At 36.1% G+C, this 15,976-nt stretch overlaps 1 protein-coding gene across 1 annotated transcript; it reads left to right on the top strand.

The window, feature by feature from the left end:
• The first annotated feature begins 14,072 nt into the window (after positions 1-14,072).
• On the top strand, positions 14,073-15,183 carry LOC145155420 (secoisolariciresinol dehydrogenase-like). The gene is made up of 2 exons (XM_079075597.1): positions 14,073-14,225; positions 14,322-15,183. The coding sequence occupies exons 1-2, from the start codon at positions 14,206-14,208 to the stop codon at positions 15,115-15,117; spliced, it is 816 nt and encodes a 271-aa protein (XP_078931723.1). The 5' UTR covers positions 14,073-14,205; the 3' UTR covers positions 15,118-15,183.
• The last annotated feature ends 793 nt before the right edge of the window (positions 15,184-15,976 follow it).

Here is a 15,976-nt window from a genome sequence, read left to right as displayed (position 1 = left end):
ACTGTTACATCAATACTAATGCCTAGCCCAGAAACGCAGGCGTTACAATTCTTTCCACCTTAGGATGATTCCGTCCCCGGAATCACACATCAACAAACAAATGCGGATAGCGACTCATCATGTCACTCTCCGTTTCCCAGGTGAGATTTGGCCCATTCGCATGTTTCCATCGGACAAGCACTAACTCAACCATCTTGCGTCGCAACTTCTTAGTCTTTCGGTCAACGATTGCCTCTGGTTCTTCAATTAACCTCTTGTTCTCATCAATTCTCAATTCCAAAAGTGGAATCATGTCGGGAACTTCTCCCGTGAACTTCCTCAAATAACACACATCAAAAGTGTTATGAATACCATTCGGCTCTTCTGGTAGTTCGAGCTTGTAAGCTTGGTTCCCAATCCTCTGAAGAACTTTAAACGGTCCAATAAACCTTGGACTCAACTTTCCCCTTTTACCAAATCTTATAAGTCCCTTCCACGGTGAGACTTTTAACAAAAAACTGAATCCCCAACTTCAAATATCATCGGTCTTCGCATTTTGTCAGCATAGCTCTTTTGACGATCCTGAGCTGCTAACATTCTCTCCCTAATTATTTTCAACTTTTCAGCAGTCTGATGGACTATCTCAGGTCCCATAAACTGCTTTTCCCTAGCCTCAAGCCAACAAGACGGCGTATGACACTTCTGTCCGTACAAAGCTTGATAAGGTGCCATCTTAATGCTCGAGTGGAAACTATTATTGTAGGAAAATTCTACCAAAGGCAAATGTTCATCCCAGTTGCCTTGGAATTCTAGGGTACATGCCCTCAACATATCTTCAAGCATTTGTATTGTTCGTTCGCTCTGCCCATCAGTCTGTGGATGGTAAGTTGTACTCAAACACAACTTGGTACCCAATTCCTCTTGTAGACTTTTCCAAAACCTTGAGGTGAAACAGCTGTCACGATCCGATACAACCGTTAACGGAACACCGTGAAGCCTCACAATTTCCTTCACGTAAGAATTTGCAAGCTTATCCATAGACCATTTCTCATTGGCAGCTATGAAGTGCGCACTCTTAGTGAAGCGATCAAGGACCACCCAAACCATGTCGTGACCATTCTTTGTTCTGGGCAGTTTAGTGACAAAATCCATGGAAATGTCCTCCCATTTACCCATAGGCACAGGTAAAGGTTCTAAAATCCCGTACGGTTTCTGATGTTGTGCCTTAACTCTAGCACATGTCACACACTCGGCCACATACCTTGCAATATCAAGCTTCATCGTCGGCCACCAGTAATAGGGTTTTAGGTCCCTATACATTTTAGTGCTGCCAGGATGAATCGAGTACATGGTTTTGTGAGCTTCTTCCATCAGAAGATCTCTTATTCCTCCTGACTTAGGTACCTAAATACGGTCTTGGAATACCTTCAGTCCATGACCGTTTGTACCGAACACCAACGTTTTGCCCAAACATTCCTCCTTCCGGTCATTCTTTTCAGAAGCTTCCTCTTGAGCTTTCTTTATACTCTCCACAATTGTCGAGACAACTTCTATTCTCAACGCACTTGGCCTTTTTCTCTCAAGATTGACTTTCCGACTGAGAACATCAGCGACAACATTTGCTTTACCTGGGTGGTTAAGTATCTCACAGTCATAGTCCTTAAGTAATTCTAGCCAGCGTCGCTACCTCATATTCAATTCTTTCTGACTAAAGAGATATTGGAGACTCTTATGATCAGTGAAAAGTTTTCACTTCGTGCCATAGAGATAATGCCTCCTTATTTTTAGAGCAAATACTACTGCTGCCAGCTCCAAATCATGAGTGGGGTAGTTCTTTTCATGCTCTTTCAGCTGTCGAGACGCATATACTATCACCCTTTCTCTTTGGGTCAAAACACAACCCAACCCAACCCCAGACGCATCGCTATAGACAGCGAAGTCTTCAACTCCATCGGGTAAAGAAAGAATCGGTGCCTCACATAGCTTCTTCTTTAGCAACTCGATTGCTTCTTTGTGCTTATCACCCCAAGCATAAGTAGCTCCTTTGTGAGTCAAAGCTGTTAGTGGAGTAGCGATCGAAGAAAAGCCTTGGATAAACCTTCGGTAATACCCGGCTAATCCCAAAAAGCTTCGGATCTCCATGGGACTTTTCGGTTGTTCCCACTTTATTACAGCTTCAATCTTCGCTGGATCAACCATTATTCCTTCTTGGTTGACCATGTGACCCAAGAATTGGACTTCTCGAATCCAAAAATAACATTTGGAGAACTTAGCATACAGCTTCTCCTTCTTCAAGACTTCTAACACTTCTCGCAAGTGTCTGCCATGCTCCTCTTGGCTTTTCGAGTAAATCTGAATGTCATCTATGAACACTATCACAGATTTATCAAGGAACGGATTACAAACCCTGTTCATTAAATCCATGAATGTTGCTGGAGCATTGGTTAGTCCAAACGACATAACCAAAAACTCGTAGTGTCCATATCTCGTTCTGAAAACAGTTTTCTCAACATCCTGCTCTCTCACCTTTAGCTGATGATATCCTGACCTTAGGTCGATCTTCGAAAAATAGCTTGAACCTTGTAGCTGATCGAACAGGTCATCAATCCTCGGCAACAGATATCTATTCTTTATTGTTGCTTTATTCAGCTCTCTATAATCGATGAACATTCTCATACTCCCGTCCTTCTTCTTTACAAATAACACTGGAGCTCCCCAGGGTGATGAACTAGGTCTAACGAAACCTCTGTCCAATAACTCCTGAAGTTGCATCATCAGCTCCTTCATCTCCGTTGGTGCTAATCGGTAAGGTGCTTTTGCTATTAGCGTGGTTCCTGGAAACAAGTCGATACAGAATTCTACTTGTCGATCAGGCGGTAATCCAGGAAGATCCTCAGGAAATACTTCCGGATAATCACACACCACAGGAATGCTCTGCATCTCCTTTTTATCCTTCTGTGCATCAATCACGAATGCCAAATATGATGTACATCCTTTGACCAAACACCTTCTGGATTTCATTAGAGAAATGATTCCAGAATTTACTATGCGTTTGACCCCATACACCATAAATGACTCCTTCCCTGGCGGGTTTACTTTTACTATCTTCTTTCTGCACAATATTTCGGCATCGTTGGCGCTAAGCCAATCCATTCCCAGCACGATGTCGAACCCATTTAACTCAATAGGCAATAATTCTTCGTGGAACTTATTCTCATTCAAATCAATTAAGTTGTTTTTCATACGACGGCTAACAGGTATAAACTTGTCACTAGCAACTTCGACTAATAAAGCATTATCTAGTCTATCGACGGGCAAAGCTAGTTTTCTACCAAATTCATGCAAAATAAAGGAGTAGTTGGCTCCAGAATCAAATAAAATTTGGGCAGGCAAATCATTTACGAGAAAGGTACCTGAAGCGACATCAGCTTCTTCTTTAGCAGCTTCCAGTGTCATCTGGAAGGCTCTTGCTTTCGGCTTTGGGGGAATGTTGGGTTTTGCTGCCTCCTTCTTTTTCGGACAATCCCTCGAGATGTGCCCCTCCTCACCACACCCATAGCAGACTTTCTTGGTAAGGGTGCATTCGTTGGCATAGTGCCCTGGCTTTCCACATTTGAAGCATGTGGCTTTCCCACCATATTTCCCATGATGCTTCTTCTTGCATTTGTCGTACCATTTCACTTCGCCTCCTCCACCTCCTCTCGAACTAGACTTCGAGAATTTACCCTTTTTGTTGGACCCCGAGGGTCCGTCGAACTTCCTCTTCTCACCAACCTCTGACCTCTCCGGACCCTTCTCCCTGATCTGAGTCTCAACATTCTTAGCAGCCCAGATGGCGGCTTTCAATGTGGTTGCTTGCTTAACCAATGGACCAAAGTCCGCTGGTAATCCACAGGAAAACTTGTTGACCTTTGAGAGTTCAGTTGGGACTAGGTACGGAATAAGCTTCATCTTCTTCGTAAAACTTGCAGCGTATTCAGTAACGCTCATTTTTCCCTTCTTCAAATTCTGAAACTCATTATTGATTTCCAGAAGGTCCTTCTCTGAGCAGTATTGCAAATTAAGTTGCACCACAAAGTCTTCCCAAGACATCTTGCTAGCTTCTCCCTTGGGCATCGAGTCAGCTAACAGCTTCCACCAACTCAACACTCCAGATTTTAACAGAGGGATCGCAAGAGCGGTCTTCTGTTTGTTGATGCATTCGCAACATTCAAACATTGTCTCCATTTCGGAGATCCAATTCATAACTTCTACCGGCGTCGGGCTTCCGGATAGACATGGTGGTTTGGATGCCATGAAATCCTTGTACTTGCATCCCCGTCCATCATTTCCACCATTTCGGTTGTTTTGTCTAACTATCGGTGGGTTGGCTTGACCAACAACCCCACTGAAGTTTCCTTCGTCCGACTGCCTTCACTTAATTCGGGCTGCACAATCGGCATCGAAGGTTCTTCACGATTCTATTGAAGGAGACATCTAGTTTCTTCCATCTGACGATCCAACATCGTCTGAATCATCAATTGTACTCTAGCCATTTTCATTGGCTCGGGTGCTGCTACTACAACAGGTATTTGCTCGATTACAGGTGGTTGATTCCTGTTTTTGTTCACATTTCCAACTCCGCTTCTTGTTCTTGCCATTGTTGATATATACACAGAATAAGGTGAATTTAGATCCTTATTCATGATAGATAATTAAATTATCCATATCATTCCGAAACGATTACATGCTAGTTCTAATTTTGTAGTCGCACGCTTAGAATCCTAAACACATAAGGTCTCCAGATCCGGTTGGCAACAAACCGTAGATCCGAACAAATAATATCATATATGGAAAACATATAACATTTAGCACATAAAAGCATTTTAGGCAACTTTCCTAAAATAAACTAGTGCTCGTGTCTTAAATATAACAGACACTCATCTCACAATCTTCACTTAGCATTCTAATTTTAAGTCTAGAAATCCTACAAATTCCTAGTTCGCTTAAACTAATGCTCTGATACCAACTGTGACATCCCCAAATTCACGGCCAGAAAAGACCAGTTTAATTTATGCTTTTAAAATAACTTTAGAGTAAATCCATTGATTCAAAAGAGTTGCAGAATTTGTTCCCAAAACAAAATATGATAAAACAAAATTTATCAAAGCATTTCATAAAGAAATGTATTTTCATTATATAATCAAAACGCGGGATGTCATGTTCTGATACAGACACAAAAGCATAAACAACACATTATAAGCCTTACAACAGTTATATACAACTATAGGCCTATAAACAAAATAACTTGATGATTCATCCATCTTATGCTCTCGCGCCATTACCTGTAATACAAATAAAACTGAGTGGGTCAGACTTGGGAGCCTGGTGAGCATATAGGGTTTTCAACCCACAATAAATAATTATATTTAATTTCACCCACCAACAATAATCCGATTACCCATTCCCATTATGCTCATTTTACGTCCCTAAAACAACATCTATCTCAAGGGACCTAATCTAGGATTTTCATCGGGATGGACATTACTGCAAAGGGGTTTCCTCAACAATAGATGTTCTAAAGGCAACCATGAGGGGGATAGAGTACACCGGTGAACACATCGTTCACAACACCTACAAGTTATGAACCTGCCAGCGTTCCACTGGACAGTCTAGAAAGAGTCTGTGGTCATCATCCATACTCCGCTAGATGACTAGATCAACAACAACATCGAGGCCTCTCATCATTTTTATTTCATCACACATCACTATCTACCCATGTTCTACCCAACATATTTGTAGATAAAATATACTTGTTTATATACATCTTAAAAATCTATATAACATATTCATTCAATACTTATATCACATAACAAATAGTATATAATCACATAGCACGTATCTCATAGAGTATAATTCATATATGTGTATTGTAGAAAGCAACTACACACTTACTCATATCATATATCTAATACATTCATCAATACTTGTATTAAAATCGTGTATATGAAAGGGACTATGCACTCACTTGATAAGATGATTATCGGACAGCACTACGGCTCTAAAAGCAGTATTCTTCAGTGAAACTGGGAGATCTTCACACACCGGGCTTCTCGCGGGCAGAGCTTCGGCTCGGAAACTCTTTTCTTCTCGGGATCTTTGGAGCTTCGGGACTCGCTTCGGGTCTCGGGATGATATCGGGGCTTCGGGGGTACTTCAAGATGGCTAGAGAGAGTATCAGGAGTGAGAGAATGAAAAAGGAACAACCAAACCCGACTGCCCCTTGAACTTCTATTTATAGGGCCATTTTTCAGTTCTCACGACGTGAGATTCAAGTGCTCACGTCGTGAGCTTAGTCGTCACTGCGTTCTTCGTTCGTCCACTTGCTCTGGAGGGTGTCCAGTCTCTGCTCACGTCGTGAGCTCTGACACAACCTCGAAATTTGTGTCCCGAACTTCAGAAATTCATATCTCTCGCATACGACCTCCGTTTTTGACGTTCTTTATATGCACGCGTAGGTGAGATTATGCTTTACAACTATCGTTTAGACTCCGTCGGCTAATTGTGACTTTATTTTTATTATATTATTTTTAGTAGGTCGGGACAGGAAAACTCCGTTACAAATTCATAACTTCTTTATCTGACGTCCGTTTTCGTCTGTCTTTTTACCGTTGCACTATTATCGACGATATCTTCGATTCTCTTTTAGATTGTTTCGGCTAGAAATCACTCGATCTCATATCCGAACTTTGGGCTGCATACCGCTAAATCGAAACTTCGAAAAATCATAACTTCCCCATACGAAGTCAGATTTAGACGTTTTTTTTATGCGCGCTCTCGGTTTAACGTATTCTACGACTTTCGTTTATATCACTAAGGCTAAATATCTCTCTATCTTAAATTCATATTTTACGTCATACAGCGTCGTGCCGGTTCTGTCACGAAACTTCGACAGGTCATAACTTCTTCGTTATAACTCGGATTTTGGCATTCTTTACATATTCAGAATCCTTGTCACGACCACTACGTCTTCATGTATCGATATCGGTTCTATCTAACATTTTATTTTATTGCTTATTTTTATTCTTAATTCAATTAAGCATAAAACACATAATACTCAAATAATACATTCTTATTATTTCAAAATGAGTTCAAAGGTTAACCTAGACTGTTACATCAATATTAATGCCTAGCCCAGAAACGCAGGCGTTACATTAAATTGAGATATTCTACTATAATTTTCTGCTTTTATTAGTTTTAATTTTCAAAAATAACCCCCCCCCCTCCCCCTCTTTTTACGTTTTATAGACCTGTCAACAATTAGTACGTGCCTTACGCAAAGAGGCATAGACTTTGGAACGTGTCCCTGAGGGTTCGACCCTGCTTACCTGTACTACCTGTTAGTGAATTAGAGCAGTCTTCCATTTATTTTATTTTTTTGTTTAAATCGTGCACGACAGTGGTTTTAGCATTTTGCATAAGATTAATATTAGTTCGCTTTCGATCGTTGCTCTTTCCATAAAACATCAGGTGATATATTAGGGCTTCGAATGGCGAAGGATCGTCTCCTAGTATCACTACCAGGTGTGGTTGCTAAACTTGAGTATCCATTGTCGTAGAAGTAATATCCGCTGGTGATTGACAATGCCGATCTGATTTAGAAGAGTGTTAGGCACTCTTTGCCTTATTCTCACTCAAAATTAAGGGCACCTCCACAAGGTTGAGGTTGTTGCTTGTTGCTTGTCATTCTTGTCATAAGTACTCCACACCCTACCTCTTACAAGTAAGACTTAATGGGTATGTTTGACATCCCCATTTTCATGGCTAAAAAGGACCAGTTTATGCTTTTTTTAAATTAGAGCTTTAATTTACAAATGCGGAATTTGTCCTATAAAATATTCCTGAAGGGATGTTGTTCATTGATTTATAAAAAATCGGGAGGTCATAACTGATACAAGAAACATAAGTGTAAACGAAGACTTACAATATCTTAATATAGTCTAAAGTTTCTCAAATCTCTCAGGCATCATCATTATTGTTTCCTGTGATACAAAGATGTTGAGTGGGTCAGGTTGGAAAACTTGGTGAGATACATAGGGTTTTCAACCCGTAATATTATAATTTTTAATTATATAATCATCAGCATTCAAATAACCCAATTACCCCATTTTTCGATCACTCCCACTTACTAATCCTATTATGATGATCTTGAGGGATCTTTCCTAAAGGATCTTTATCAACAGATAACTATAATTCCTAGGTGATTAGGCACAACGGTATGATAATACTTGTGACAACACGACAGTACATTAGTATTTTTTATATAATCACGGCACGCACGACAGTACAAAGTACTTGGGTCTAGCACGGCAGTACAAAAGTACTTGGGTTTAACACGACAGTACAAAAGTACTTGTGTTTAGCACGACAATACAGGAGTAGTTGGGTTTAGCATGGTAGTACAAAAGTACTTGAGATAAATCAAGTATTAAAAATATGAAATTCATATATATATATATATATATATATATATATATATATATATATATATATATATATATATATATATATATATATATAATTAAACGGGTCATCTTCGAGTTGAAAGTCTTGACCCTAACCTTATCCGTTTAATTATCGTGTCGTGTCATGTCAACCCGTGTACATAAACGGGTCGAAATCGCTGACCCTAACCCGCGAACTTCGTGCCGGGTTTTCGTGTTGTGCCAGATTTTGCCAGGTCTAGTTGTCTTTAAGGTAATCTTTTTAGCAAACTCTCTTTTAAAATACAAAATTAGCGAATCGTTTAAAAACTCACTACTACAAAATGTATTATAGACAAAACTGCAAAAATAGTCCTTGTGGTTTCTCATTTTATGTGGTTAAGGTCCAAACTTTTAAAAAGTTGTATATTTGGTCCTTTTGAACACGTTATGTTGTGGTTTTGGTCCCTCTTCCGTTAACTTTAACAGCTTGGCTGTTAACTTTTTTAAAATGACTATTTTACCCTTAGGGACCATTTCTGCAACCAAAGTATAAGGACCATTTCTGCATATATTCTTTTTAATTTTATGGAATTATTACATATTAATAAATGTGATTTTTAAGATATACTATTTATATATTAATAAATTTTGTTTAATTAGATTATTAATTTCTTTTAATAATTTTTTTTTAATTTCTTTGTTATCGGATATTTAAATTGGATTATGATATATGAATAAATATTGTTTTTAATATATAATATTTATATATTAATAAACATTTCTATATTGGATTATTAATTTATTTTAGTTAGTTTTGTTTACACTAAGAATTCTTTTTATTGGACTATTATATATTAATAAATATTATTTTTAATTTATAATAATTATATCCTAATAAATATAACATTATCAGATTATTAATTTATTTTAGTTAATTTTTGAACTCTTTTTTTGGATTATTTCTTTTTTATTGAAATATTATTTTTAATTTATTGTTTTTTATATAATAAATATTATTTTGTTGGATTAGTAGTTTATTAGTTTATTTTTAATGTATTCTATTAATTATTTTTAATTCTATTAGTTCCACCACAAATTTGTCGGAATATGCAAAAGCGCCGCCTGCTCATCAACGAAAATCGTCGGGTTCACTGCCAAAAATTTTTATCGGAGGTCCGATGTAAATCCTACTAACTTTTTCCACCCAACATCCCCGGTAGCCACCTACAACAATCTATTCACAATCCGTTGGAATCCTCCATATCCCACATAATGCGCAACAAACTTCTATAAACATTGAAAGTAGTGGTGGCGATCGGGTGATGGTAGTGGTGTTATCGCGGGTGACTACCGTCATCATTGGTTGGAAAAAGTTTGTGAGTTTCTATCCGACCTCCGATGATGATGTCTTGTGGTGATCCCGATGATTTTCGATGATGAGAGGCAATGCTTTTGCGTATTCTGACGACTTTGTGGTGAAACTAATAAAATTAAAAAGAGTTAATAGTATACATTAAAAAAAAAAACTAATAAACTACTAAACCAACAAAATAATATTTATTATATAAAAAACAATAAATTAAAAATAATATTTCAATAAAAAAGAAATAATCCAAAAAAAAGAGTTCAAAAATTAACTAAAAAAATTAATAATCTGATAATGTTATATTTATTAGGATATAATTATTATAAATTAAAAATAATATTTATTAATATATAATAATCCAATAAAAAGAATTACTCCAATAAACAAAATTAACTAAAATAAATTAATAATCCAAAAATAATAATAATTATGAATATATAAATATTATATATTAAAAACAATATTTATTCATATATCATAATCCAATTTAAATAGCCGATAACAAAGAAATTAAAAAAAATTATTAAAAAAAATGACTAATCTAATTAAACAATATTTATTAATATATAAATAGTATATATTAAAAATAACATTTATTAATATGTAATAATTCCATAAAATTAAAAAGAATATATGCAGAAATGATCCTTGTACTTTGGTTGCAGAAATGGTCCCTATGGGTAAAATAGTCATTTTAAAAAAAGTTAACAGCCAAATTGTTAAAGTTAACGGAAGAGGGACCAAAACCACAACAAAACGTGTTCAAAAGGACCAAATATACAACTTTTTTAAAGTTTGGACCTTAACCACATAAAATGAGAACCCACAGGGACCATTTTTGCAAATTCACTTTTTCCTAATAGTACGACCTTCGTTTTGATCACTAGGGCTAATAAGTAACCTATCTCCAACTCACTATTTACGACATATATTATAACTCGGTTAAGATTATTTATCCTAAACAATCTTTTATTTAAAAGTCATTATTATGGCTTATAATAACTTTGTTGTCTCGCCCGTGTTTACGCGTGTTACAGTATAGCATGAGGTGACTTGCAAGACTTATTCTAACTACATATATGGAGCATTTGAGCTAGATATTTTGTTCTTACTTCTTTCTTGTGAAGAACCATGGATACTCTCTCATTCTCCCTTTCTTTCTCTGAAGTGCTTAATGGGTTAAGTCTTATGAAGATGAAGATGATGCTTTTATACTCTCTTTGAGTTAATACTTGGTATTAACTTAAAGCTTAATAGTTTGATATTACTACAAGATTTTGGCTAGCACCTCTATCATTGACCGATTGTTGGTGTCTTAGACAAGAAGGAGCTTTGCTCTACATTCTTCATCAACTTCCAACCTCCCGAGAGGAATCAAAGTCATCAAAGATTGTAACACTTTCTCCTTCTTTGGTTGTGTTTTAGTCTTTCATAGCTTTGCAAAATGATCATTGGTAGGTAAAATGGTTTTAGTTTATTCAAATGTAAAATTGCTTCCGTTGCTAAACTCATAGTTTTGACTATTTATTTTAGACTATTTTTGAATAAAACCCAACAAAAGGTCATGAGCGATTGTTGATGAAAGCATATGTAGGAAACCGAAAACCAAAGTGGCAATTGATGAAGGTCACCAGACGGAGGCACATTCACGATGGCCATGAGCGGGGACAACATGGATTAGAGATCTAGCAAACCCCAACCTTGAAAACCTTCAAATTGGTTTTCAGAAACCCACCTCCCATCATTATAAGGTTTTCGTTGAAGAATTTACACATCGATCGAGATTCGCATGTGTGTGTTTGTGTTCATTATTCTGGGTTTTTCACCATAGATTTCTAGGTTTTTCTTCATCAATTTCTACATTTTGAGCGATTTCTACATCTGGGTCGATTTTTGGTTCTACATATGGATCGATTTCCTAGGTTTTTCATGGTTCTACATATGGATCGATTTCCTAGGTTTTTCATCAATAATTTAACCCCACCTAACACTCATTTAATTCATACTTTTATGATTTCACCCAACTTCACCTAACATTCACCTAATTGGATCACACTATGTCACACCACTACAAACATGTAAAACCATAACCTAAAGCATACAAAAATTACGATGTCATTGCCTCTCATAATTTACTCAAAAGCTTAACCTCCCGTTCACTCTCAAAATGTCTTCCGACTAGTCGAAAATCGATGCTAAATTTTAAAGGTTTTCAATCTCCTCAAGTTCCTCCCATGAGCCCAATTACTAGAAGATATCAGATTTCATGAAGAAGGTTGTACATGCCTGAGCATAAGATGTTGAAACTACATGAGCACTTGTTGATCCAGACCCAAAGTTAATTGGGGTCCACTAATAATATAATTGCTAATCATAAAGTGATTTTGTTTCTAAAATCAGTTTACATAATATATGTATACTAAATACTGATACATTTTACTTGATACAGACATATAAAAATTGTCAAAGAACCTATTATTGTTATCACCTTTATATTTTTATAACACATAAAACCAAATAACATGTTACTGTTTTTTTTTTCTTAATATAAACATCCACCAACATAAAAGTAAAAAAAGTAAATGCTAATAAAATTAACAATATTAGCACTCACGCAACTCATAAAACTAATCTTCCTATTCTAATAAAAGAATGATTTTAATCTCCTTTTGACATGTGTCATTCTATTAGCCTCCTAATTAATGCATATTTTATTCTTCTTTTGTCATGCGTCATCCTATTAGGCATCATAATTAATGCATGCCATTTGTCAACCTATTAATTCTCAATTTCAAATTTCAAATTTTAAATTTCTCATTCTAATTGCATTAATTCAATAACATTTGAATAAAAATTAAAATAAAATTAATACAGATTATAAGGTGATATAATTTTACATATTTATTTAAATTAACGATTATAATTTTATATAAGTAAAAAAAATATCTCTTAATTAATAATTTATTTAAAATAATTGATTAATAATTTTGAGTTCTCACTATTAAAGTTTAATTAATTTTTTATAACCGTGGTTTCCACGGTTTATAAACTAGTTAAAAACTCAATTAAAAGGCGAAACACTAACTAATTAAAGATTTGCATCCAAAACTATTATCACAAAATTAAACTAATAAACTTGAAACTTCAAATAAAACATACATGTGGAAGTATATATATATATGATAGGACCAACGTTTAAGCGGGGGCAATGGTCCAACGTCCATATGCACTGGCTCCGCCAACATGAACATACCTTTGGAATGGGTGCAAAAATAAATTATGTTCAACAACAAATGGAAGAAAATAATGAGCGGATAAAAAACACAAGAAATCAAATAGACAACATGATGGACAAGAAAGGCCATATTTGGCATTGAATGTTGGACGTCGCTTTTTTTTTTTTTTTTTTTTTTGTTCGAGAGGTATTCTTGAACATAGGCTTGGATCGGTAAGAAAAAATTAAAATCTACATACGGATTTCCTTATTATATTTCAGTTTAAAAAAGTTGATGAGTAGTTATGTATTGATTCTATTTAAAGATCCCTTCGATATGATAACATCTTACATCCAATTGAGCATCGTTAGTGGTAATTTTTCAGCAGGATTGAAATAGTCAAGTAATAGGATAAAATGATCAAGATTTGTTATTAGCCACAGACCATTATAAAACCAAGTTTCGAGATCTTTGAAGATCTCGTATTGATATTTAAGATTTTAGGAGAAGCTTGCAACTCCTTTACATTTATTGGAATTATTAGACGAGAGAAACAAAATCCTTTGAAGTAAGGATGTAATTAAACTGAAAGATGTGATCTCACTATGAAACTGAAACTTCTTGCTATTCGAGTTTTTGACACTTCTCGAAAGTATTGAATCTTGGTATTATGCATTGTAAAATTTTGTTATTATATTATTTCTAAACGGTTTACACATACTTACTATTCTTCTCCTAATTAATTTGATTGATCTACATATATCTGTCAAGTATTAACACTGCCAAAGGCTCTTTAATTTTAAAAAAAAAAAATTGATTTTTAATATCCTCTCTTTTTGGTTATTTTGTGATTAGTCCGCAATTATTTTACTCAGAAACTGCTTCAACCTAGACGTACACAATCTTGGATTTTTCTATATGTGAAGTTAGGCCACACATATCCTCATCGTAAATTTTATCGTTACTCCCATATCCATTTGTAGCCACTAATTATGTCCCTTGTCTTCTTTAAAGCAAATAACAACCACAAGAAAAAAAAAAAAAAAAAAAAAAAAAAGGTTGATGAACTGATGTACATGTGAGGCGGTGGCGCCATAAGAATCCTTCTAATTGTATAAGTATATCTCTTTACTTTCCATTTGTTCATACAACAATCCTTTGAGTTTCCAAATTAAAGCCAATGACAACCACTACAAGAAGGTTATCATCTCTAGTACTAATACTGAGTTTTTCGGTTATCTTTTTTTTATTATTATTGTAAATGAATAATTTATACAAAATATACATAATCTGTAGGTTAGAAGGGAAGGTAGCCTTGATAACAGGGGCTGCAAGTGGAATTGGGGAGTGTACTGCAAAGCTCTTTGCTGAACATGGTGCAAAAATCGTCATCGCAGACATTCAAGACCAACTTGGTCAAGCAGTTTGTGAGGCCATAGGATCATCAAACTCAATATATGTCCATTGTGATGTAACCAACGAAGAAGATGTCAGAAAAGCTGTAGATATTGCAATCGCCACATATGGAAAACTTGATATCATGTTTTGTAATGCAGGAATAATCGATCCTAACAAGGATCGCATCATCGATAATGAAAAATCGGATTTTGAACGTGTGCTTAGTGTCAACGTCACAGGTGTCTTTCTAAGTATGAAACATGCAGCTAGGGTTATGGTTCCAGCAAGAGCTGGCTCAATAATATCAACAGCTAGTGTTGTGTCAAATATCGGTGGCTTGTGCCCACATGCTTACACTTGTTCAAAGCATGCTGTAGCTGGTTTAACCAAGAATCTGGCAGTTGAGCTTGGACAATTTGGTATTCGAGTCAATTGTCTTTCACCTTACGCACTAGATACACCACAAGCCACAGGTTTCACTGGGCTTAAAGGGGAGGATTTCAAGAACAAGGTAAACTCAGTTGCAAACCTTAAGGGTGTGACACTTACAACAGATGATGTTGCTAAAGCTGTCCTTTTTTTGGCGAGTGATGAGGCTAAGTATATTAGTGGACATAATTTGTTTATTGATGGTGGATTTAGCATTGTTAACCCATCATTCAATATGTTTCAATATCCAGAGAACCCTTTATAAATTGAGGTGATTTACATACATTTATGTTGAGAGTGCTGGATTAATGCTTAATATTGTTTTTGTGTCTGCTTTCAATTTTCTTTTGTATACTGTTCCCACCAAATTGAGGTACCGGTGATGACTGATGACAAACAGTGCGACAACTCTCACCCAAGTTAGGGGTTTGAGTGCAGAAAAATGAGAAGAATTGATCATACGAACCCATAAGTATTGATATAAAATCTTTTGTATTCAATTAAACACGTGGTCAGTGGAAGAATTGTGAAAGACTGGTCTCATGAGTAGTCAATCCCCATGATAGTTAGTTGCATCAAAATATGACTCATTTTCATTGGTGCATGCATGTTTTCTTATTTCTAGTTAGTAGCTTCCTCATATTTAATTCCTTGTACATATTCATTTGAAGATTAAGAAATAGAATCCAGAAAATTGCTCCAAAGAGTCTTCTTCTTCATCTCACGTTCTTAGGAGAGTGGTATCTCTAACTGACCTCTATCATTTGGTGCGTTCATCTCCCTTACTATGTCTTCCGAACAAAAAAAAAAAAAAAAAAAAGAACCACTCTCTATGCAAGACCAACTTCAAGCTCTCATCCACCTTACCACCGCCATCAATTACACCTGCCTCGACACACTCACCATAGACATGGCAAAGCTAATCAATCTCCTCACCAACCAGGTAAACCAGCCATTGTTGCCGCCACCATCGCCCCTACCCCCACCACCGCCAAAACAACAACCAAGACCACCCAAAATCTTCCTTCCCACCTGCGACGGTTCCAACCCTCTTAACCGCATCGTTCAAGCCACCAATTGTTGTAAATCAGATCTAATAAACACGTAAGGAAACCGATAAATAA

This window comes from Lactuca virosa, chromosome 1 (assembly GCF_052849685.1).
Source record: "Lactuca virosa cultivar CGN04683 chromosome 1, Lactuca_virosa_CGN04683_v6, whole genome shotgun sequence".
NCBI classification, from domain to species: Eukaryota; Viridiplantae; Streptophyta; class Magnoliopsida; order Asterales; family Asteraceae; genus Lactuca; species Lactuca virosa.
Note: the sequence above shows the minus strand (reverse complement) of the source record. Positions and strands in the feature narration are given on the sequence as shown.

Bases quoted from the DNA above. Each gene is read 5' to 3' on its own strand.
- LOC145155420 (XM_079075597.1), top strand. From the start codon at position 14,206: ATGACAACCACTACAAGAAG. The intron at 14,226-14,321 runs GTTATCATCTCT...CATAATCTGTAG, and splicing joins ATGACAACCACTACAAGAAG to GTTAGAAGGGAAGGTAGCCT.